This window comes from Malurus melanocephalus, unplaced genomic scaffold (genome assembly GCF_030028575.1).
Source record: "Malurus melanocephalus ecotype Western Australia unplaced genomic scaffold, MMel_1.1 scaffold_1, whole genome shotgun sequence".
Lineage (NCBI taxonomy): Eukaryota > Metazoa > Chordata > Aves > Passeriformes > Maluridae > Malurus > Malurus melanocephalus.
This window is the reverse complement of record NW_026623233.1, coordinates 8,419,870-8,442,768: the sequence shown is the minus strand read 5'-3', so window position 1 is coordinate 8,442,768 and position 22,899 is coordinate 8,419,870. Positions and strand designations below refer to the sequence as shown.

The following is a 22,899-nucleotide window of genomic DNA, read 5'->3' as shown; positions in this document are numbered from 1 at the left end:
CAGAGCCAGAAAAGGAAGTCCTTGCCTTATAGAGAGAGCTCTTGGTGTGACACAATGGCTGATATAAAGTGTCAGGGGAGCTGAGTTGAAGGCAAAGGAACAAAGGAAGATCAAGATTCGGTGCCTGTCTCGGGCAAAAGGAAAGTGGAAAGCGCCTTGGGGATGGATAAATTTAAGGCTGCACTTGTGCTGGCTGGGGTAGGGGATGCTCTTGGTTATCGCAATTTCTCCAGGGAAAACAATGCCTTAGGCGCAAAAATCCAGCAGGAGCTGAAGGAAATTGGAGGGCTGGAGAACCTGGTGCTCTCTCCCGACAAGTGGCCAGTAAGTGACAACACGCTCATGCACATGGCTACAGCTGAGGCTGTCATCACAGGTAGGTACGGTGGGAATAGTGAACGCGGTCTGCAGAGGAGCACAACTGTCGAGCTGCTGCATTTCTTAGAATGAGCCTGACTGCTGGGGAAGTCATGAGAAAGTGTGTCAGAAGTGCTGCCTGTGTGAATGACAATGTGCATTAGTCTKGCTGCTGCATGAGCACAATCCTGTGAGCATCTCACAACTGGGGAATCTTGGTTTCTGGAGTGTGCTGGGGCTCTCCCTAGAGAGATATTCTCTGTATTTTCCCTAGATATATACAGTTAGTGAAAGCTTAAACTCTAAAATACCACACGTCCAGCATAACAAAACTAATTTCCAAGTAGATTATCTATGTGCTGGGATACATCAGGGAATATTATAGCCACCAGAGATTCTTCTGTAAAAGACAAGAACTCTTCTAAGTGCCTTTCTTTCATGTTTGTGTCTAGAACTCCAGGCTGGAGTAGAGTTACCTTAGTACCTCTTTCAGGCTAAAAGCACTAGTGCTGTCTCCTCATTACTGCCCCTCAGACAAAGGGTTGCATCTGCAAAGCCAGAAAAAACCCTATTGTTTTTATAGGGAAATCTCCATGTCTTTAGTCCAAAAAGTATCCTAACATAGTGTGTGTATAATAAAGTCTGTCAGAATAGTTGAAGTTATTAAGATACATCTTCTAAAATCACAGTGCTTTGAGAGAGAACATTTTTTTGTTCTCATGGTGGGGGTAGTGTTTTTAAGATAAGATAGTGTTTGTATCGACACCTTACCCATCAAACTAGAGCTTTCTGAGACTGGCAAGATCACAGAAAGTATACCAGAAGATGGTGACCTCTCAATAGTATTTTGCCTCTTCAGTATGAATCCCTTTTTTTAAATCTCTGTAAAAATATTCCTGATTTTTCTTGAAACTCATAACACTGCATAACTACCAGCAGCAGAAGCTCACAGCGTAGCTAAGTATCCTTTACATCAATGAGATTTCCCTTGTGCTAGTGTTTCACTGCTTTATCTGCCTGCTTGCCATCTGCTCTAAATTTAGTAGGTAGAGATCAGTTGAAGAGTGTGTGGGACACTTCATACTTGGCTATTAGCTAACCAATGGTTTAAGGGGTAGCTAATACACTAAAGATAAGGGCAAGATGTCAGCCTATCAAGAAAAAAGATGACTAGCATATTTCTGAATATAGGCTATGATTAAATACATATCATATGTTTCTTGCTTATTGAGCTCTCTAAAACCATAACTTCTGGGTAATCAAGTCAGTTAGACCAGCATTAAAATAGTATTTTTTTTTCTTAAATATAGCAGCCTATAAATTGCTCTAAAGAAAAAAGTTTAAGTTATCATTTCTATTGGCTGTGTTTATCCTACACTCATTTCTTTGGCCTGATCAGACAAGCATTTTAAAATGTACTTTCATGGGCTGGAGAGAAAACAGCAAGATGGAGTGGGGAGTTTTAGTACAAAATCTTCATTTCACAGCAACATCAGTGAGTGGGAGAAAATAAGTCCTCCTCCTTGCTTCCCACATGGGAAACAAGAACCACTCCTGCCCTCAGCAGTGTCTCCTCCTGACACAGGGAATGCAAAAAACCCCTGGGCTTGCTCATGGCCCAGCCCAGGCGCCAAATCACCCACGTCAAAAGAGTAAAGCTGAAGAAGGTGAATGTGGATCTGTGAGGCTGAAGGTATCTGCCACCAACCCTGGGCACCTGCCCTTGCTGCTGTGTAAACTGATTTTAAAGATTTTAAAGAATATATTGGGTAACTGGTACATTACCAGCCAGGAAAAAGGAAAGAAAAAAAAAGCAAAAATGGGAAAAAAAGAGGGGAAATAAGCAATAGAAGCGTCTCTGTCGCTCATAGCCCTGCTCCCTGCACATCCTGTTTGCCTGGCTGGCTGCCTGCTGGCCACAGCATTCCCTGGATGCTCACCTGCGGGCAATCGCGGGGTGCTTGCAGGCTGGGACAAACATGCCCAGGGCTGAAAGCCATCAAGTCCCATCGGAGCACTGCCCTCGGGGAGCTCCCAGCCGAGGCTGAGGCAGCAGCTAAGCGTGGGGTGCAGATTTGTGTTAAAGACAAAGGCAGTTCTAACCTGGCCAGGGGATTTTGGGCAGCGCTTTGGCGGCTGCATGGAGAATGTCCCAGGAAGGGCAAGACATCCCGGGATGCAAGCGGGRCCATGGACACTGCTGCAGACTGAGCAGGGGCTCCCCAAATCCACCATGTGCACCGACTGAAAKGATGGTCTGACAATGAAAGATAAACAAAATATCTACTTCCAAGAGGAATCTGTTGTATAAGGGAGGAGCAAGAACAGCATCAAGCCCAGGGAAACCATCCCTGTAACAACAAAGCCTTTTCCTCTYTTATTTAAACATGAGTTTAAAAGAGTAAGAGTTCATTTCAGAAGAAAGGACTTGTCCTATTGATGGCTGGGACAGCAGTCTGGCTCCAGGCATGGGAACCATGGTGGGCTTGAACATTCCGGGGGTGCTGGACYACAGGGACTCTGGCTCTGGGGACAAGTTTTCTGCAGGAGTCACCGGGCAGTAAACCCTGCTCCTGGCTCCCATCTGGATCAACTGTGACACCTGACTCCTAAATCTGGAAAGAGCTGGCAGCTTGAAAGTGTCTTGTTTCTTAAGGATTACATGTGGGCCAGTGTAACTGGCAGGGTATTATTTCATATGAAAGAAGAGGAATCCTTGTTCTACCCTTCATCTACTTTATTTGCCTGCCTTCATAACTGGTACTTCAGAGTGTCTCTGGCTTCTGGGACTTCAAACTTTCTCTCAAGTTAAACTTCAGATTTCCAGAGTTCACCATCTCTGACAAAATCAAAATATTTTTAGAAGAAATTACCCTGCTGTGTCATTCAACCTGTACAACAAACCAAGTATTAAATGGAGTTTCTCTAAGTATATAGAAAATATGTAAGAGGAGAAATCTCTTTGGCCTCTGTTCCCACTGATTGCACAGCTGTAATAGATGCCAGTGGAAGGTTTTCCTCGACAAGAGTCAAGGGCAGGACCCTTCAAGACCAATGACAGACAACACACGCCAAGAGAAGGAGCAATGCTGAAGAAACATTATATGTTTTACAAGGGGAAGATTCCTCCTTAGGCAAGACTGTAAGACTTGGTATAAATAATCTATAAACAGAAAATGTTAGCAAAATTATTACAGAGAGAAATTTATGTGCTGGAAACTGCCTACAGGCATTAGGGATTTATTACTCTTACTGATTTTTATAAAAGCTCACTGTTCATGGTATATGATATTTGGATCCCTGCATGAAAGACCTACAAATTTTAGCCAAAAATATGTATGACATACAGATTTAAAAAAGAAGTTCGCTAATTTGCTTTTGTATGTAGTCATACACACATCTTAAAATAACTCTGTAATGTGGTAATTTAAAAAAAAAAAAAAGTCTTTAATTTTAAATTTGGATTCACATCTGTAAAGGCAGGGACTGAGCCAGGAACAGTTGGCTTTACCCAGACCCCACGGCAGCCACAATGTCACCTGACAGTTGAACATCTCTGTAATGACTTCACACCAGAGCTTAAATAAAGGCCCTGAGCAGTTACTGTTGATAAACAGAATGCCTTCATCTTTCCAATGAAGCAATTAAACATGGAGAGGAGTGGAGGGAAAGATGAGAACTGAGAGCTGGGACCATTCTCCCTCCAGCCTGCTCATATTGTGTAAAAATGTGTTGACAGTGGCRCCAGAAGTGTGACTTGGTGTATTGGAAGTGGAAACAGGAATATTTCTCAAATGCATAGTGAGCTTGCGTGCATGTTTTCTGCAATTTTTTGCTCTTCTGCCTTCACATAACAACCTTCTCTTCCTCTCCTGAGCAGATTACTGGTGTTTGGAGGACCTGTACCGGGAGCTGGTGAAGCGCTACGTGGATGCTGTGGACAAGCTCTCGGGCAGGCGGCCGGACCCCGCTACCATCGAAGGCTGTAGGGAGTTAAAACCAGACAACCACCTTCTCGCTTGGCACACGCCCTTCAATGAAAAGGGTACGGTACYGCTTTCCTTCTACAGCTCCTGCGAGAATCATCAATGCTGTCCGTGTTTGTGGCTATGTGGAAATTGTTTCCTTTCCCCCCCRACATCAAAGGCCACTACCCCTGAAACGTTTCCATGTTTGCCTGAGGATGACAAGAGGTCTGCCAAGAATTCCTTCTGTAGGGCACTGTGTCCTCTTGTAAGCAAACCCCTCCCTCTTTAACATCTATTTAAAGAGACTTTGTCCTTGGCTCTGTGCCTTGGGGTCCAGATCTTTGTCCTTGAGTTTAACTGTTATTTTAAGAAATATTTTCTACCATTTTCTATTTGAACATTTGTAGACTTCGATCTTTTCAGTGATATCAGATCTGAAACCAAATGCCAAGCCTGTAAATTGCTCTAAGCACAATACATTCACTGGAGGGAAAGCAGGGACACATCTCCATTTGGATGCCCTGCTAACAACTGTGTTTGTTTTGCTGATAATCCCTAATATTCCTAGCCTGAATTACCTACACCTGGCCCTCTCTTTCTTTCTTTTTATAATAGTTTACTTTTACAGTGAATAAAATTTCCACTTCAAGTTAAATAAGGCACAAGCAGCTGTGTGCACACACATACACATGCAGTGCAATAATTTTGGAAGCCTGTGGAGACACCCTGTTATCAGAGGAGGTAGATCCAGCCAACCATGAAAYGGTGTCAGCTCACACCGATGTTGGCCGTGCCGGTGTCACAGCCACTGCGGGACACGCTGGCTCAACAGAACCGTGTATTGATGCAACGCCGTGGCAAAGACCCGATGGCACAATGCCACAGCTATTTCTGGGTCTCTGCAGCCAGTTTTCTCTGACACAAAAGGCATCTCTGGCTTGTTCCCCGCTCCTCACAACAGCTGCTGGGAGAGAAAAGGGTGTGTTCTTCCCACCCTGCTATCAGCCAGCCAGATCTGAGAAAGCGCCCCTTTGGCAGTTGTCACATGCTTTCTGATTGACAGTGGATAAAATTTGGTGAAAATAATTGTGGGAACTGCTGTTGGCCCCAACCAACACTCAACATTGYTCAGCAAGCAGTTGAGTAGAGCTGTTCCCAGCTCCACTGCAGTGTTGGAGCTACTTCTCCTTTTTCAGCCTTCCTCCTCCCCAGCTTTCCATGATGGGCTGTCTGTTTTGAGCATACCCTCGTCTAGAAGAATCTAAAATTAATTCCAGCCTTGAGATGCAGCAGCTAAAAGCCACCTTCTCTGTCTGGTCTGACAAATAAGCATCCTGAACACCTCAAGAATCCCTTTTTTCACCCTGAGAGCAGAAGAACCAGTGACCTGAAGTGGAGATATTCTGTCTACTATGGGACCCAACTCTGCTATAGACATAATTAACTTTTAATTGAGTTTGCACAAAATTCTTCTTGAGGCAAAAACATGCCACAGGCATTGAATACCCAGCAGTCAGATTACTTTTTGGATGGGCTGGAACCAAAAGGATGATTTGCTGTGGGCATTCTATCCCACCTTGCTTCCAGCAGTAATTCATGTGCCAGCCTTCATGGACTTAGCTTAGGTAATTTTGCATTGCTTGTGTGATGCTCCTCAAACTCTTGTGGGTTTGAGAATCCCTAAGTCAAACTGCCCTGTGTCTCTGCCACCCCATGTCACACTCATTGCCACACTTGTTGCAGAGATACCTGGGTTTTGTTAGAGGCTGGTGAGATTMCTGTGACCACCAGAAAACCTGCCCAAGGTTTTCTAACACCTTCCATTTTAAGAGCTTGTTTACAATTTACAAGATTGATAAGCGCAAGACTAAAATTCTCTCCATTAATTGTTAGCCTGTGTTAGTCTGTCAGATGAATCTGCTGTTTCTGAGACGTGGTAAAAGTGGTTTGATCCATTGCCAAAACTTCAAATTGCTCAGAAGAGAATCATTGATGTTGTAGAACTGGGACCAAAATCTGAGTTAGGTAGTACCTCCTGAGCCAGAGATTGGCTTTTGGAGCCACTGKGAAAGGCCACCCAAATGATGGGTCAAATAGTTGGGCTTTACCTGTATCATGTGTATTTCAGGCCSAGACTGTAGCATCCAAGCAGGTCTTATCTGCAGCTGTGGAAGCAACTTCTGGGCTTCCTAGAAGAACTTGAGAACAGTGCCCTTTTGCTGGGGGCCTTGGCAGAGGAGTATGAGGGAAAAATATGAGTTAAATGCAGAAAGTTGAGGAGAAAACTAAAGAGAAGGTTAAGCTGCAGATGCACAGATAAGATAAAGGTGCTGGGCTCTAAGTTTTTATGCAGAATGATCTGAAGTCACAAAAGGCATGTCCTCTTTAGGTCTTAGCAGCCATTACCCTAATCTTTGTTATTCTGCAGGTGTAGAGTGAAGAAAATCAGAGTGAGGTGTAACAGACTAAAAAAGAATAATGTAGTGCATGAATGAAAATAACTGGGAAATATGGATAGGTACAGCAAAAATTCACTGTCTCCTCCAGGACAGCAAGTAGGAACTTCATATGAAACTAGAAGGTCATGAGCTCAAAGCAAGCAAAGGGACTTCTTCACACAATACCTAATTGAGCTGCCTATTTCCCAGTGCCAATTTGCAGATGCTACAGTTCATATGAATTCAAAAAGGAGCTGGGCAAATTCACCCAAGCGAAATCCTTCAAGGGTTATTAAACAGAAAGACAAATAGCTCGCTGCCTCCTGGATCAGGGAGGCAAATTGTCTCTTTCTTGAGTATCCTCTTCATTGTCAGACATGAAAAGTTGGCTTGACCTTTGGTCTGGTCATGGAGGACAGTCCTTATGTTGTTACACGTGGCACCCCTGTTGCTCGGACTAGTCTCGCTGTCCCTTTTGTCCTTGGTTCAAATGGTAGGCGTGAGACATGGGAGTTAACAGCTCCYTGAAGTTCTGTCTGGGTTTAATGTTACTCCATGTGATGGAATTTTTGCTACCAAGTTTACTTGTCTAATTCTGCAGAAGGTTTTAATGGAACTTCCCAGACTGTAGGAACTGGATGAGGTTGGAAAGACAAGCTCCTCCAGACCAGCAGTCAAATTACTGTGGTACATCTTCCACTCTGGATTTACTGAGAGATGTTATTTAATTAGCAKCTTTGTGCAGTGCAGGAGTCTCCCCTCTTGGATAACCAGCATGGATTGTGTCTTTGCAGAAACCAGTCTTTGCATAGTGAATACTCTCATCTGCTACTCTACAGCAGCAGATGATTTAATGAAGAGTTTGGTCTTGCAAGTAGGAGAAGATATTTTCTCCCAGCTGAATGGTGCCCTGGAAGACTAGATTTCTTTCCTGACTCTTCCTTGTGGTTTCTATGTTATCTGTGGGTTTGGCAGATAGTTTTATTTGCTCCAGGATAGCTGCTCTCAGGGGAGAAAAAGAGCTCTTTTCCTAAGAGGGAAATTCGGATACTGCACCCGGAAATGCCAGTAGATGGCTTATGTTAGTTTGACTCTGGCTTGCAGTAGATCTCCCTGGCACCCCCACTACCACACTTGGATCACGCTCCTAATCTTAGGACATTGGAGCTGGAGCCACTTGGGATGAGACTAAATGGCAAAAAGTGCTCCAAAAGAGCCCGTGGTGCTCTGCTCCCACAGCAGGCAAAGCCCAGTGCAGCAGTGAGGGCCCTTCTCCAGAGAAGTGACTGAGAGCCCTGACCTGGCTCCTTGGCATCTGCTACTCGGATTCACTCTGGCCTCTGAGTTGCTCCTTCTTTGCCATCACACACTAATGGGCACACAGCCTTCTCTGAGCTGCCTGTCTGGGAAAGACAAGGAGATTGTGCTCCTCATGCAGGTTCACATGGGCTAAAAATAGGGGGCATGAACATGCCCCTTATCTTCCAGGAACCAAGTAGAGAAATGCTGATTGCTCTCAGCTATTCCCAAGGTCACTGGGAAGTGTGATTGAGCAAAGACAGTGCTGAAAAATGCCAAGTGCTTTGAAAAATCAAAGCCTGTCCAYCTCAGGGTGGTAGCCTGCAATGAGTTAATGCTCTTTAGGGCATTGGCTCACCAGCTGCAAAGAGGAGATAATCACCTCACTGGTGCCTTGTGAAGATAAGCTCATTAAAACTTCTGTGGGATCCTGATATTACTGTGATAAGTACTGCAGAGAAACTCATTAGTAAGTTTAACTCCATTCAATTAAGTGTTTTAAAAGTTGAACACCTGGGATCATGCACTCAGTGCTGAGGATTAAAAGAAATTCTGAATTAGCTRTTCAATAAATAAATTCTGTGCTGCATGGAGGTGGGTGTTCCCAACACCAAGCTCAGTTAGTGCAGGCTGTAGCACAAAAAGTACTAATTTCAGATTGCATGGGAAACTTCAGTTCTGACACTGCCTAACTGTACAATTTGGCTCTGTAGCCTTTACTTCCTTTTGTACACATTATTTTTGTATAGTAGAAATTGGTGAGGCTAAGATGAAACATGGATTAAAATTGTAGGGTGAATTGTGAAGCTCATCTAAAGTGAACTACAAGCACACATTTAATTGTGTGCTTACAGCTATAAAATGAGGCTGTGGGAAAAATGTATCTCTTTCTCAAACTTCTGTTTCTAGTKCAGGCACTTGGAGCAAGCAAAAACAGTGTCAGGCAAGAATGAGTGAAGGTGGGATGAGAGTTTGGCTCAAACAAGTGCTGTGAACAAGAGAGCACACTGCTTTCTAAACCCACTGTACTCTTCATGGCACTTGATTACATTGGAATATACCTGTAAAACTAGGATGACTATGTGGGAGTGAAATTCCTTACAAGAAACTTTCAAAACTTGTAACTACTTTTRCGTGTTAATTTCCCATTCCCTGAGGAGCTCCCTTCTCACACATGAGCTGAATTAATGAAGTGTGCTTGTCTCACATTTAATCAACATATTTGTATGAGATCAGTCTCCTTTTAAATGCTTGCTGTTATCCTTGTAATTTAGGGTCTGGATTTGGAGCTTCCACAAAAGCCATGTGTTTAGGGATGCGATACTGGAAGCCGGAAAGGTTGGAGTCACTTATAGAAGTGAGCATTGAATGTGGACGAATGACTCACAACCATCCCACAGGTAATACCCGCACTCTGACACCCCTAAGGCAGCTTTGCTCTTCTGCAGGGAATGGCATGGCTCCTGTGAACTCCCCTGGAGAACCCACCTCTGCTTTGCAGGCTCAAAGGCCTCAGTTTGAACTTTGCTTGGTTAATATATGCAAGTGTAYATTACTTTTATAGCTTATATATTTGCTTGTATATTATGCAGACAGCATCCTAAGGCATAGTTGTTTTCTCTCCTAAAATCCCGGTATCTAACCTGCCTTGTTCAAAGCATATTCATGTTAGTTGCCTTGATCAAATTTTAGGATTCATGTATATCTAGGTGACTCACTGTTATCATGCAAATTTATGATTCAGGGGATAACAACATTTTTCTCTTGGCAGGTTTTGTCATATCCAATCACTGTAGGTAAAGGTAGTAAGCCAAAAAAATCTTAACTCYACATATTTTAGGATACTGTCTGGAACACTTTCTAAACAAAACATAAATAATCAGATTTAATGATGGCTTTAATATTCTGGTCTGTCATTTTTGATAATTTCCTGCTATGTAAACATGTATTCATTCTGTCTATTTTAAACAACAATAAATAAAACCATAATGAATGGTGACATGTTCCACAYGCTCAGTGCTACGAAGCAGTCAGAAAAGCCATTAGGATGGCATAAAATTAGGGGAAAAGGGTTCAAAACAAAGCAGAAAATTAGGTTTGTATGTAAAGTCCATGGTGCATTAGCAGCCATAAGACTGCTTGCAGTCTGTGTGCCTCATGCCAGAAAGGGCTTACGAGACCCAGAAAATGGCAGCAAGGAGGATCCAAGCTGTCAGACACCTTCCATACAATGAGAAATTACATCCAGAAAGAGTTTTCAGCTGGGAAAAGAAACAAGTCACACAGAGGGGAGGCAGAGTGGAGAGRGATGGAAGGGCTACAAGCACCTCACTGCCATCCTGAAAGGTGTCAGTGAAATGCCAGCTGTGATCCTTGTAATTCAAAGACTCAGAAAACCCAACCAGCGTGTGCATCAATACTTTGCTCACCTGGGGTTTATTTAAATGACTGACTGGTTTTCTTAAGCTTCTTTTGCACGTTGCACCCAGGTTTTGTTGCCCTTGACAGAATGCCAAGAGCACAAGCAAATGTAAGAACTGAGACCTAAAGTTTCGGGTGTCATGGAAGTGTTGAGTGCCCATCAACAGTTACAATATTGGTACTATCTACAATGTTGAAATATTTGTAACCAAAGTAGAAGACCAGCATGTCTTTCTTGGGCAATTTGCTCTTTCCTCTAAGGGGACATAGGTTTGTCCCCTCAGACTCAAACAAGCCAGAAATAGCGTTAGTGCTAGCAGCCACCCCTCTTGGGCTGGATGAGAGCTTGTAATTGAAGCACTTTGTACAAGTCAATTATTTCATGTGACTTCAATTAGAAGATTTTCAGTATCAGGTTGGTAGATTATGTTTATTTTTGACCCCTACCTCAATTTCTATCACATTACACCACTGAGAACAGAAGCTCCCCTCTGTGAAAGGTAAGTTGCAAACCAAAGGGCACTCCTCATTAGCCAATGATCTCGACGTGCCATGAGTCAGGCTGCAAACAGGCAGAGATGGAGTGTGTACATTTGTTAATACCTGACAGCCATGAGGCATTCCACTCATGATTTTGTGAGGAGCAACAAGGACAGCAAGGATGGTACCAGCACAGACTGCACCCTGGTAATCCCTGTTATTTGTGAATTCCAGGTTTTCTGGGGTCCCTTTGCACAGCTCTTTTTGTGGCGTATGCGATCCAAGGGAAACCCCTTGCACAGTGGGGAAGGGAGATGATGAAGGTTGTGCCGATGGCTGAAGAATACTGTAAGAAGACGATTCGTCACATGGCAGGTACCGAGTCTGAATCAGGAGTTTGTTTTCTTAAAGCTGTGTTTAGCAGGAAAGGCACTGAAGAAATGTCACTCCCTAGTCTTTCCATCCTGCTGCTCTCCCCCCTCTCCTCTCTCCACAGGTTGTCCTCCTGCTTCCTCTGCTCACAGGAGTAAACTCTTTGCAGGTGGTGCCACCTTCTCCTACCACCAGTTAACTGCCTGGTGTATTAGTGGCAAAAATACAAAGCAAAATAGCAATGACCGTGCCCTACTGCACAGTTTTATTTTTAGGAAATCTTCAATGATTGCTGGGTAGGGGGGGGAGGAAGGAAATTCTATTTAGCAGGTTATTAGGCAAACTGACTGCTGAGATATGAATTATTCACCTCCCTTCCATCAATTAGTGCAGTTCAGCATTTTCCATAAGAAAAACCACTGACAGTCCTCGTCCTGCCAGGAAAATTCCACCTGCAGATGCCTCCTGACCTAGAGTTAGCTTTTGACCATAAATTCAAGTTTGACTTGTTGCTTTTCTGAACAAATATTTAGGATACAACCTGTTGTATCCTCAATTTAAAATACCTCATTGTCACASAACTACTGAACTTGATACTACTTCTTTATTATTGCTCTGTGGTCTTTGGGGCAAAGGTACTTTAGTCCCCTCTTGCCAGGGAGCAATGGGTTTGTAACAGTGAGACCTGCCATGGACTGATGAATGTCATTACTTTGAAACATCAAGGAAAGAGATTAAGGGACARCTGTTAAGAGAGATTGAATTCAGTGGAAATCTTTACTCAAGGGCTTTCAGAAATTAACATTTACCCCTGAAGAAAAGCTGCTACTTTAAAGCCTGAAAGGAGCTCTGGGAAGCCTTTCTGAAAGACCCTGYGTTTTTGTCTGCACCTCATTGCACACCAGGATTTTTTTAGCAGGGACCCATGAGGAGCAGGTGCAGGATTAAAGTGATCGAGCGTCTCTCTGAGTGGCTTTGCAGCAGGTCCCTGTCACTCCAGCCGAGCAGGACCCCTCGGTGTGGAGGTATGCATGCTGGACTCCTGAGGCATGCCCTCCAGCTAGTGCCCGTATTGTTGAGCTTCATCCTATTTTGGTAGCGGAAAAGTGTCCTGCATTAAAGTTAAGCTCCTTGGCTGGTGAGATGCGCTGCAAAGAAATCCTGCCAAACAGAGTCCTCCARTTTTAGAAAATCCTATTTTAGCTATATTATCCCCCATGGATAACAAACAGAGAGTTTGTTACCCATGTCACAGAGAGGTCGACTCTACACCCTGCTCTGATATCCAGTTGCCATTACTGGCCAGATAGTTCCATGGACCTGAATGTGACCATCACCTCAGCTCTGGGACATCTCACTCTTCTCTAACTCTCTAACCCTCTCAGGGTTTCCCTCAGGCCTCAGATCTGCAGGCGGGTGCTTGTGTATGTGCTAAACTGTTCAGCAGGACTGACTTAGGGGCTTTTTCGTGCCTTTATAAAAAGGGTGAACCACACCTATTGGTTCAAAACAAACTAAACTTAATAGGTTTATTTACATGTGGAACATTAAGCATGATTAGGAATCGCTTCCCAAAGTGACAGAAATAAAGAAGAAAGACATATGGTTATTAAAAAAGGCTTATTTCTATGGGCACAGATAGCAGATGTGTGTGTTATTTATCCCTTTTACTACATTTGATGAGTATTCTAATATATGCAAATGGGAATTTTGGACTTTCCTATCTGTTTTTTTCTGAATGATCASACAAGAAATACTGTGCAAATACAACAGAAATACTGGAGAATTTGTGTGATTAGAAACTGGTAACTGAGGTAGGTGGCAATTTGTATTTAGGAAGTGGAAGCATTTTTAGATATTCTTTAATCATAATAAAAGAATAAAAAACATTGACAAATAATTATTTTCATTTTGCTGACTTATCTTTTCTTTGGAGTACTCTTCAGTAAATTCTCATAAAATTTCATCTCAATATATCTTAATTACCATTAAAATAGCACAAAATTCTGAAAGCATTTTCTTCATTCACATCCTCTGTTTTCAATTAGCTGTCTCATTCTGTACGTTCTTAGTATATAGGCAGTATATTACTGTAAAATACCTGGGGTTTCGTGTCAGTCAATACTACCATTATCCTGAAAATATGTTAAAGTAGAACTGAAAATGTTGTTGAAATTAAATACTACTCATTAATTTCTGTTGCTTTTAGAATATCAGGAGCACTGGTTTTACTTTGAAGCCAAGTGGCAGTTTTATTTGGAGGAGAGAGAAATCAATGAGGAAAATCAGAATCAGCCTGTCTTCCCAGACAACTATGATGCAGAGGAGAGAGAAAAGGTAACTGCAACTTCCAAAAGTTCTTGGGATGGCTCAGAACCAACAGAGRTATTTTCACACACTACTTTTTTTCAACCGATTCCACCACCAGAGCACTCAGGAAATCTGCAACTTTTTCTGAAATTTAAAAAAGAAGAAAAAAACTCTCATCCTCGGCTCAGGCATGTGTTAACATTAAAAAAAAAAAAAAAAAAAAAAAAAAAAAAAAAAAATCAGTTGTCACCAGTCCTGAGTTTGCTGCAATGGGGAAAAGCAGTGCAGAGAGGTGGACTTGATGGTGTGATACCCAGAGCAGGTACAAAACATAGGCCATGGCTATGAGGGTGGAAAAGGCAAATGTCTTGCCTGGGGCTCTCATTAAAGCCTAATGGAGCTGCAGCCAGAGCCCCACAATAACACCCCCAGGTATGGGAAGCTGGATTTGGTCACATCCAGGGGAAGATGTCCCAGCCCATGGCAGGGCACTGGAGCTCAATGATCTTTAAGGTCCCTTCCAACCCAGTCKACGATCCTTTGGTCCTTCAAGCAGAAGGCAGACATCCCAAGTGATTGATTCTCTGCCAACATAGGCTGTGCCAAGATAGTTTTAAGTGTCTTGAGAGATGGTGTTTCACCACATTCCATGAGATACTATTTTATAGTGCACAGCATCTTTTCTTTGCTGGTTATACCTTCTTAACTCGAGAGAAATAATGTGTCTTCTTCCCCTGTGTTTACAGCTATCTGATATGTGCTGGCACCTTCCAAAGCTCTCCACTTAGCAGCTAAGCAATAAGTATGTGGTTCTTGTCACCTTTTCCCATAAATCAATCCTTTTTTCCCAGACTATTTAAGCATAKTTCTACTCTGTGAAGTCACTGTGTATTTTTAGGTGATTATCTATGCAGTGAAAGGTGCCTATGGAAGTCAAACTGACTGTGGATAATAAGAAATTGCTCACTCTAAATATAAAGGATAGATTCCCTTCCAGATTTGTTTTCTAATTCAGTGYCATGAATTTGTTACTAGTTTTATGTTCTTCCCAGTACTACCRGAGTCTTAGCAAAGCTTTAGGAGAGATTAAACCAAACAGTAATTTCCCATGACCACTTCAAGAAAGAACTGTATGAATCCCTTATTCAGAAGCAAAATTTACCCTTGTTACCCTAGCCCAACTATTTTGGCCTATTGGACTATTTATTTTGATGAACAAGAAAGGAAAAATGATGCTTGACCCTTAACTCACCACCAGCCAGAAATCACAGAAGCTGAGACACTTCATTGGTGTGTTAATAACTAWGGAAAGAGTAAATGAGGAGAGGATAACAATTCTGCCTGTTTTTTCCCAGGAGTGCTCTCCTTTGCCTTCCCTCCAGACTAGCTGTACCCCTGTGTTTAGGAGTACAGCCAGTTGTCTTTCCACATGCACTTAATAAAGCACAAATATATTGCCAGCGGGTCACCATAGGCATGCTCCTGCTTGGCTAGATGCATATTTCTGCAGGCACAATGCCAGCTGTATGTGAAAGTGAAGCCCTCAAATATGGCTTGGATGGGTCTGAGCATGTTTCAAAGGTGGTCTCCCTCCCAAAAAGAAATCACGCCTTSAAATGCTCAGCAGCAAAGATCACATTCTATGTAAGCTGGTGATGTTCATTTGGGAGATGTTAGATACACAGTGAATGAGCAGACAGTGCTCCAAACTTGGGATCAGCCTTGCTTCTGCAAATGAAACACTTGCCCAGTTCACTTTCCTGTGATGGACACCATGTGTAACAAAACGAGGGATGAACCAAGCCAAAGTCATCCAGGACAATTAGACTATGAGGACCTTGCTTCCTTATGATGGAGCTGCTTAAATCAGCAGTGTGAAAGAACCCAGAAAGAAGGAAAAAAAAAAAAAAAAGGAAAAAAAAGAATGGAAAGGGAGTGCTAGCCAGCAACGGGTCAGGTCCTGAAGGGTGAGGAAGTCAGAGGCAGATGTAATTACTGCAGCAGAGGCTGACAGCAAGGAGGGGACATGTGAATTACCTCCTGGGCTTSGCAGAACTCAGTGCCTTCAGCAGGAGAGTGCATGTTGACACCCCTAGTCCAAGACACTAGGTCCTTGCTGGCCCACCCAAGGGAAGCCGGGCTGGTGCCACAGCACAGCAGAGGGCTGCACAAAGTCACTGGAGCTGAATGGAGAAGGAAGACGTTTGGGAAGTGCTGCCTTGGTGCAATTAAGTCCCCCCAGGTTCAGTCCTAGGACAAGTATCCCCAGTGTAAAGCTGTTTGAGCAAGGCTGTTTGAGATGACATCTCACACATCTGGGGTGAGAAGGACTAACCAGAGTGACACTCGAGCCACCTGACTGCACACCCAGAACAGCCCCTCCCTGCTGGGCCTCCTGCCTTTGGGAGCATTGCACAGGTGTCTTTGCTGCTCCACCAGCACCGAAACTGCACCAATAAGGCTGGAAATTTGCATAGGATAGAGGACAGCATAGAGGCATAAATAATCTCTCCACGGTGTGAAAAAAAAAAAAAATAGAAAGCAACAGAGTGAAGCTGTAGTCCAACTCTGCCTTGTTTGATGTATGTGTTGATAAACCTCAACCAAGTATGAAATGGCTGAGGTGAAAGTGAATAGACAGAAATGCAAACCCTTCATACAAGTTGCAGGAGCCAAGAGCCAGCCAACCAGCAACAATTCAGCTTGCCTTGATTTAAACTCATCTTCAGGAAATAAAGCTGCCCATTTCTTAATAGGAAGGTATTTTATAAATTTATTAGTGTTGAGATAATTTGGGGATTTGGGACTGGAGGTGTCTGCTCTAGAGAAAATCCAATTTTCGTTTGCAAACCTCACTTGTCGGTTTGGAGTACTTTTCTTTCCTTCTTCTCCAGGGGAAGAATTGTTTCTTAGATTTGCATATTATTTTCCCTTTTGTTCAACAAGTGCTTGTAGGAGAGGAGAGAAAAAGCTTGGCAAGAAAAAGGGACTTGAATTAACATAGTCTGAAACTAAAGCCCTTAGAAATTACTGAAACGGAACATTTTCACCCCCCCCCCATGAAAGCTTGGCTAATTGAAACATTTGCAAATGTGTGACAAGAGGAGTTGAGATTATTTCCCAGAGGAAGAGGATTGATAAAATATGTACTTACCAACCTTAATTTTTCATACGATAAGGGATTTCTAGGCTGTGAACTTGAAATCGATCTTGATCTACTTTTTGGCATTTCTGAGTTGCTTAAACAAGCCCCTTGGCCTGCCGAGAGCTCGGTGCATGGAGCTGCAGCCCAGGCTGACACCGGCACCTCCGCAGCACCGGGAGTGTGGGAGCTGCCGCTGTGGCTCGTCCCTGGCACAGAGGGAGGCAGAGCACAGCTCCTGTCACTTCCCAGCCACCGAGCGATTCCCACTTGTTAGGGGACACCCCACGCCGGTTTGGTTCCAGSCCGGCCCTGATGTGCTCTCTCCCGCAGACGTACCGGCGCTGGAGCTCCGAAGGCCGGGGCGGCCGGCGAGGCCACGACGCGCCCATGATCGCGTACGATGCCCTGATGGGCTGYGGAGGGGACTGGACCGAGCTCTGCAACCGCTCCATGTTCCACGGAGGTGAGGGTCCCCCGTGCCTCCCACCCCTGCTCCCTGCTCCCTCACCAGGGCCAGGACAGAGCCCTCCTGCCTGGCAGCTGCCTCTGCTGGCCAGTCTGCCATGTTGTCTGTAACATTCTCACCTCCGGTTTTACCCTCTAAACCCCATTCCTCTGGCAGCATCTACCACACCAGCCATTTATGGCRCTTTCCAAACGTTGCTGCAAGTACATCTCATGGTTCTGCCAGAGGTGCATGAGGAGTAGGCCCAGTAGGGCATTCTAAAGGGCTGACAGCTCCTGACAGAGCACAAGCACCTTTGGCAAAACGACCTTTAACTGCATGTAGTGAAACCAAGTAAGAAAGAAAAATAATACAGCACCCAAACAAGTGCCAGGCAAATAAAATCCAGGACTTGGAGGCACACCGTTAAGTACTTCTACAGCTTTGTGAGAGAGAACTTCCTCATCAGCAGACGAATCTTGCTGGGCTTTGGGGAGGGCCAGCATAGCTGGGGGKTAGGACCCCACAATCACCCACTCCCTCCCTATGTGGTGTGGGCCCTTTGCAGGGCTCTGGGTCTCTCACCAGCCCCAAGGCAGTAGTGAGAGCTCACAGCCCCCACTGCAGATCCTGGCAGGCACAAACCCAGAGTCACTGCACGCACAAAGCATCAGTGCTCCTCAGCAAGGCTGCGTGTTTCAGAGCCTGCACAGTGTGGTGCTGTGCTGTGCTGTGAGGAGGGAAGGGACACTCTCCAGTCCAGGACCTTTGTTGTACAGTAGATGCCTCTGCAACTATTACTCCCTCCTTTGTTCTTAGCAAAGGTTAGGTGTCTGTGAGAGCCACTGGGCTGGGATAGATTTTCCTGAAACCAGGTGAGCTCCCAGCCCAGGAGTGCTACCACAGTGGCTTGCCTTGGCATCACTCCCTTACTCAGGCATCCTCAGCCTTTAGGACTGACCCAACACACTCCCACTGCGCTCCATCCTGGTGGGATATTCCCTGCTCTGTGCAGCGCAGTTTTCTGGTTTTGTTCGTGAAGATGACACTAAGAGGCCGCTGCAATTGTGCTTACACYTGCAGGGGAAAGCGCGGCCACTGGSTCCATCGCCGGCTGCCTGTTCGGCCTGGTGTACGGCCTGAGCAAGGTGCCCAAGGGCTTGTACCAGGACCTGGAGCAAAGGGAGAGGCTCGAATTCTTGGGCGAGAATCTTTACCGACTATCCATGGAGGAAAAGTAAAGCAGTTTCTGCCATTTTCTCTTTCCATAAAGACTATATCAAACCCTGTAGATACCTGGCTGACATTCATAGTGAAGGAGATAGCCCTGAGTTAGTCTGGAGAGCTCTATGTATGTGACGTGCAAGTGAAGATAGATGAATTATTAGACTTATTAGAATTATTAGACTCCTTAGATATATGCAATATTTGTGGGTTTTTTACAGATGCAGGGATTTCTGAATATAAGGAGTGCTGCTTAAACGTAAAATGGCAAAAATTAAATAAAACATCTTTTGACTGATTTCAGTCTAACTTGCTATAATACCACTTCCTAAACAGCTGTTTCYAGTAATTATATGTACAAAATTAATTTTCAGAACTAATGCTTTCTTGCAAAACTAATGGTAGTACCCACTTACGGGGATATTCTCTGTATATTTGACAATCCTTTCACCACTGTGTCCCTCCTTGTTCTCAAATCTAATGTGTCTGTGACACTTGTAAACCTAATGTCTYGTGGATTAGCTTTTAATGAATCACTGATCCCTGTATCAGCACTGTGGTGTAAGGTATTGTTACATTAGAAGCTTCCAAAAAAGGAAAAGCCAACACTAAAAATACCTCAAGGGAACAGCAAAGCATCAGTGGGTCTAAAATTTCTGATGAGCATGTCTAAAATTTCTGAATTATGTTTTCATTCTTCTTCAGTCTTCAGAAAAAAAGTTTCAAAATATAACTGGCTGAAATATTTGTAAATAAATTAATCTTGCATTATTTTCTAAGTATCAGTCTTTATTTTTAGATTGAACATATTATATGTTGCTGTATCAGTATCAGAATTTTTGGCTGAGGTCTTCAAGCAGTTGTAATAGGTCAACAGTCAGGCTGTGATACATTTCACAAGTCTGAGTACCACGAAAACCCCAAGAAGAAAAGTTACAACTGCTTTACCTTTTTCTTTTTTCTTCCCTTTATTACCTTTTGTTCTTTTCCTCCCTTCTGTGCCTGGCCTCATCTCACCTCTCCTCTTCAAGTTCTTCTTCAAGTTTTCTTTTTTTTTTTTTTTTTTTTTTTTTTTTTTTTTTTTTTTTTTTTTTTTTTTTTTTTTTTTTTTTTTTTTGCTGTCCTTTATTCTTTTAATTTATTTTTCTTTCCCTTCACCTTTCCCCTTTTTTCTTCTTCTTTTAATTTTTCCTTTTTCTTTTATTTCCTCATTTTTCAAGAAAACCAGCAAACTATGATTGGGTTAAAGTTGCATACCACAAACAAAGCAAACAGTAGGCCTTGATGAAGGRAATCCTGATACCCCCAAGAGCAGCCCAGGTACAAATCTGAAATCCTCAATGAAATAACACAGAAGTGAGCTCAGAATTTGTTCCCGAGTTTAACCTAATTTTTTGCCTTAGAAGTTCAGAAACTGAGGTCTACGTAATACTTTCTAATTTTCACCGTGTGTGATTGCCGACTTGGTGTTGGTTTCTCCTGTCTTTCTCCAGCTGCTGAACTGTGTTTTAAAAAGATAGCTAAAAATACATGAGTACTTTCCTACGCCTTTTTCCGTGTAAGCCTTTGCTGGAATCATCTCTGGGATGTTATGTGGCAAACACAGGAGCAGGTGATGCCTGTCAGTMGGAATAGCAGCCTGCATGACAATGTCCATATGAAAAGGTTTTCCGTACTTGGAGTTACTTCTCGTGCTGTTGTTTTAGCATGTTTTCTCTTGGCAGCTTCGCAAGGTGCTTTCTTGTTTGCTTTGGAGATGTGTTAAACCAAAGGYAGTATTTGTGTCAGTAGCTTTTGATGCCAGAGAACACCCAAGACTTTCTGAAAACATTGCTTCTAGTTTAGGATGCATCTAGCACACCTGTAATAAATTCAGCAGTAGAGAAGAGAGAAGAACATATTCTGCATAAGGTAGGACTTKCTTTAGTACTTTGGCTTTTCTTCTTCCTTTAGAAAAATAATAATCACTGACCAAAATTACGAGCATTCATAATTGTTCCCACTTTACCTTCTATCTAGCCTGGGCAAGGTCAAGTTGTGTTTCAGAGGTCAATAAGAGAATCTCATTTAAAAGGTGAAAAAAAGGACTAAACCTATAAAGCACCATTTCTGCAGCTGTTGGGGTGAGCAGTGCCTTGGCCTTCATCTCAGTGAACACACTCAAAAGGCCTGTGCACAATTTGAGTGGGCAGAGCTTCTCCTGGTTGCCTTCCTTATCTGGGGCAGGTCACTGGACCAAGCACCAYGCAGAGCCACGTAGTGATGGGATGCCCAGCGATGAGGGAGGCTATAGGATGCAGCACTTTGCACATTCCAGCTCATGGCCATTTCCCCAGAGCCTACCAACAGTGAGGCAGACCACTCCATTGATCTCTGACGGCTTTTGCAGGTTGGACAGTGTTTTCCAGTTTGTTTCCTGTTTTCTGATGAAACCTCTATAGTGCTGTCTCCTCCTGCCCATGCYACTGTCCCTTCAACAGGCAATCCTTTGGGCTGTCAGAGTGCCTAAAATAGTGGTGAGATATTTAACATGCAATTCAGGATCAGGAGACAGGATTCCATTTCTTTTCCACGCCAGAGACAGTAAAACAGAAAATCCTACAGATGTAGGCCTTTATCAAATGCCATGGGATGCCACCACCCCCCTGCTACTCAGCAGCCTCTGGACCCCTAACAGAATGGAAAGGCTGTAGTGCACAGGTGCAGGATGCAGCAAGCAGGTCTGGGAGAGAGTGCCAGCCCCTCTCCCTTCGCCTTGGCACCTCGGCTCTCCTCTGCTCCCAGCACAGTGGTATCCACTGCAGAGGTTTCCTGGGACAGGCCAGCCAGTAGGATAGGGTTGCAGTGCTGCCCGTTAGCATATTAGGCTGTTACCACTTTGATGCTTCCCATGATAAGTGCTCCCAAAGAACCTATAAATAAATATCTAAGCAGCCTGTCTTATGCAATTTAATTATTTGTGGGCCAAGGAGACAGGAAAACTTTAAAGGTGGCCTTGCCTCCTCTGCAGGTCCAAGCAGTCTGTCCTCTAGACGCTGAAAACCATGCAGCAGCCCTTCTATAAACCAGCAGCACACTGAGGCACACCACACATGTTAAAAAGAGTGAAAACCAGCATTTCCAGAGGATGAGAGGGCTGAGGGGGATAAAGTACATGTTGGGTCATTTCACAGCATTCGGAAAGGGCCTGAGTATCTACYGTGTCATATGGCATAGCTCACAATGCTGGGAAGTGAATTCTGCTGGCATGGGGTTCCTGCTGTGCATGGGGACTACCTGTCCGGGTTCCCCAAYAGGACTAGAATTGACTGTCTGTAGTTGATACAGAGGTGACTATAATTCCCTCATAGGTGGCATAGATGAAGAACAGCAGGATGCATCTTGGGAAAAGACAGTAAGAAAATTAGGGATGATGACTTAGGCTGCTGAGAATGGTGGTCACGCTCCCAAATATGAGAAGCCTCTTACCTAGCCCTCCTTCCTTGAGGGGGAAGAATGGTGTTTTCCAAACASTAGGACAAAGCAGACTCATCACTACCTCCATTTTCTGTGGTGGTCTCAGAATGCAGTGTCATTGTCCCACTGTCCTTGCACAGAATGCGTTTCAGATTCACATGGTCACAATGGTCATTTGCAGGTGACGTCATCTTGGAAGAGCTGCAGATGCCCTAAATAGGGACCATAGCTGTTTGTTCATTTTCTGCTGCTGGCTGGGGAATATGGATCAAACACTCAACCCATGCAACATGTCTTGGTACTTAAGGCAATGCAGTATTCCCACAAATGCTACATTTCAGATGGCATCCTGTAATAACACTCTAACACAGAAAAGGAAATCCTTGAACAGAGCTCACTTGCAGTATATTTTAATGAAGCTGTTTGAATTTTATAGCTCGTATGTGATTAATTACTGTGAACATTTCTAGCAGAGAGGGTCTGRTCTTCTTCCCCTCGGAGTCAATAGCAGTTTGACTATGCTGAAAGTAGGACTAGTCTGTATTTTACTGTGGCCATTTATAGCATCCAAAGTAGTCCAGAAGGGAGGGATAAGCAGGGCATCTGGTGTTCCACTGCTGTTCTGAGAGATCAGAGATGAYACTAAAGCACATTGGTTGATGGCCCCACATGTTTTTCTGAATACACCAGACACTAGTTAGGGAGGAGAGGGGTGGTCTTCTGCCATGGCAAGTTTGCAGTTAAAATATCAGCAGACTGGCTAGGAGAGGGAATGAACCAGGATATTTTTTAGCCAATTATACTTTGAATTCTTTTTCTTTATTCTGAAAATTCCCATAGCTGGGACAAATGGGCTTCTTGATGTAAAATAGAAACTTTGCTTCCTTGGCTGTAGTCAATTTGGTAAGGGAAGAGTGGATGATACCACCTGTGCTATGCTGAAATGTGCCTTTTCCCTGTCAAAACCTACRAGGTGTTGTTTGT

At 43.8% G+C, this 22,899-nt stretch overlaps 1 protein-coding gene across 1 annotated transcript; it reads left to right on the top strand.

The window, feature by feature from the left end:
- Window positions 1-86: 86 nt before the first annotated feature.
- Window positions 87-19,191, top strand: ADPRHL1 (ADP-ribosylhydrolase like 1). The gene is made up of 7 exons (XM_057386847.1): window positions 87-376; window positions 4,238-4,402; window positions 9,337-9,462; window positions 11,198-11,338; window positions 13,545-13,672; window positions 17,121-17,253; window positions 18,319-19,191. Exons 1-7 carry the CDS (start codon window positions 163-165, stop codon window positions 18,474-18,476), a joined length of 1,065 nt encoding a protein of 354 aa, XP_057242830.1. The 5' UTR covers window positions 87-162; the 3' UTR covers window positions 18,477-19,191.
- The last annotated feature ends 3,708 nt before the right edge of the window (window positions 19,192-22,899 follow it).